The 1,482-nt window shown below is 59.7% G+C and overlaps 1 protein-coding gene across 1 annotated transcript in view; it reads left to right on the top strand.

Annotated features, from left to right (window-relative positions):
- Window positions 1-809, top strand: part of LOC108803892 (harmonin-like) — a gene marked incomplete at its 5' end in the record, with an annotated part of 1,688 nt that extends 879 nt beyond the window's left edge. Inside the window, 3 exons of the mRNA XM_018575682.1 lie at window positions 7-103; window positions 180-235; window positions 708-809. Coding sequence (XP_018431184.1) covers window positions 7-103; window positions 180-235; window positions 708-786 — 232 coding nt within the window. The remainder of the gene's footprint in view (window positions 1-6; window positions 104-179; window positions 236-707) is intronic.
- Window positions 810-1,482: the final 673 nt, after the last annotated feature.

Genomic DNA, 1,482 nt, shown 5'->3' with positions numbered 1-1,482 from the left:
TGTGAGGGGAGACGAGATCTTGTCGGTAAACGGGAAGATTGTGACGGGCGCGAGGTTGTCGGAGGCGCAGGCCACGCTGGCCACGGCCTGGAACTCGGGAGGGGTAGGTGACGCCGGGCGTCTGTGTATATTGCTCCGCCTCTGATATTCATCAACTCATAACGTTCTCCTCCTCACAGGATTGGATAGATCTGATCATCGCCGTGTCCCCGCCCAAAGAATACGACGACGAGGTGTAAGTGTCACCCGTAGCTATGTCCGGGGGGGCAGCCAATAGGAGCTCAGCTCTACCTCAGGGGGAGGGGGATGTATGATGCCAGCAGCCGGCCTATAGGAGCTTTCCTCCTCCTCGGGGGGTGGGGTGAAGGAGATTGTTTCCCGGGCAGCGCTTTGTCTGGTTGCTATGGGTTACGTTTGGTTGCTATGGGTTACGTTTGTCTGGTTGCTATGGGCTGCACTTTGTCTGGTTGCTATGGGTTACGTTTGGTTGCTATGGGTTACGTCACTTTGTAGATATTCCACCACATACAGTAGCGCAGTGCGTCAGTCCGATTCCTTACGATGGGGCGCGATGCTCTGCAGATTGTAGTATGTGTGATGCATGTGGTTGGTGGCGCTCAGTTGAGTCCATAGAGCTGCCATGGTAACAGGCGGAAGGGGCGGGGCTAGAGCGACGGACTAAGACGCCATGTTTGGTCTGTGTGCAGATGGCCGGCAGAGCCGGAGGAGATGTTTGGGAACAGCGACTCGGTGTACAGGCCGGGATTCTTCCCGCAGAGGCCGTGACCCCACCTGGTGGGAGGTGACAACGTGTGACACGTGTGTGTGTGTGTGTAGCATGATACGGGCGGGGTCATGTGACCAGAGGCGCAGGCAAAGTTCTTTGGATGGTCGCCATTTATCGGTTTATAACCTCCAGCCCGTCTGACCATCGCCAGGAAATGGCGGCATTGAGGCCACGCCCCTCGGCGCTGTTACAGTTTGTGTAGTGAACGCTGGAATCTGAGCGCGGCGGGGGAGGGTACAATCGTCCGGATCAGATCACCGCAAGTGACTAATGACTCCGCCCCCAAACGGTAATCACCGGCACATTCCATTTATAACCAGGCAGAATGGGGAGAGCGGCTCACCTGGCTACGGGAGGCGGGGTCACCTGGCTACGGGAGGCGGGGTCACCTGGCTACTGGAGGCGGGGTCACCTGGGTACCAAAGGCAGGGTCACCTGGGTACAAAGGCGGGGTCAGCAGGGGGGTCACCTGGGTCCCGGAGGCGGGGTCAGTAGTGGGTCGCCTGGGTACCGGAGGCGGGGTCAGTAGTGGGTCACCTGGGTACCGGAGGCGGGGTCAGTAGTGGGTCACCTGGGTACCGGAGGCGGGGTCAGTAGTGGGTCACCTGGGTACCGGAGGCGGGGTCAGTAGTGGGTCACCTGGGTACCGGAGGCGGGGTCAGTAGTGGGTCACCTGGGTACCGGAGGCGGGGTCA

The sequence above is a fragment of the Nanorana parkeri genome, unplaced genomic scaffold (genome assembly GCF_000935625.1).
Source record: "Nanorana parkeri isolate BGI_ZX_2015 unplaced genomic scaffold, ASM93562v1 scaffold4394, whole genome shotgun sequence".
Lineage (NCBI taxonomy): Eukaryota > Metazoa > Chordata > Amphibia > Anura > Dicroglossidae > Nanorana > Nanorana parkeri.
The sequence above is the reverse complement of the archived record's forward strand: the minus strand, read 5'-3'. Positions and strand labels throughout refer to the sequence as shown.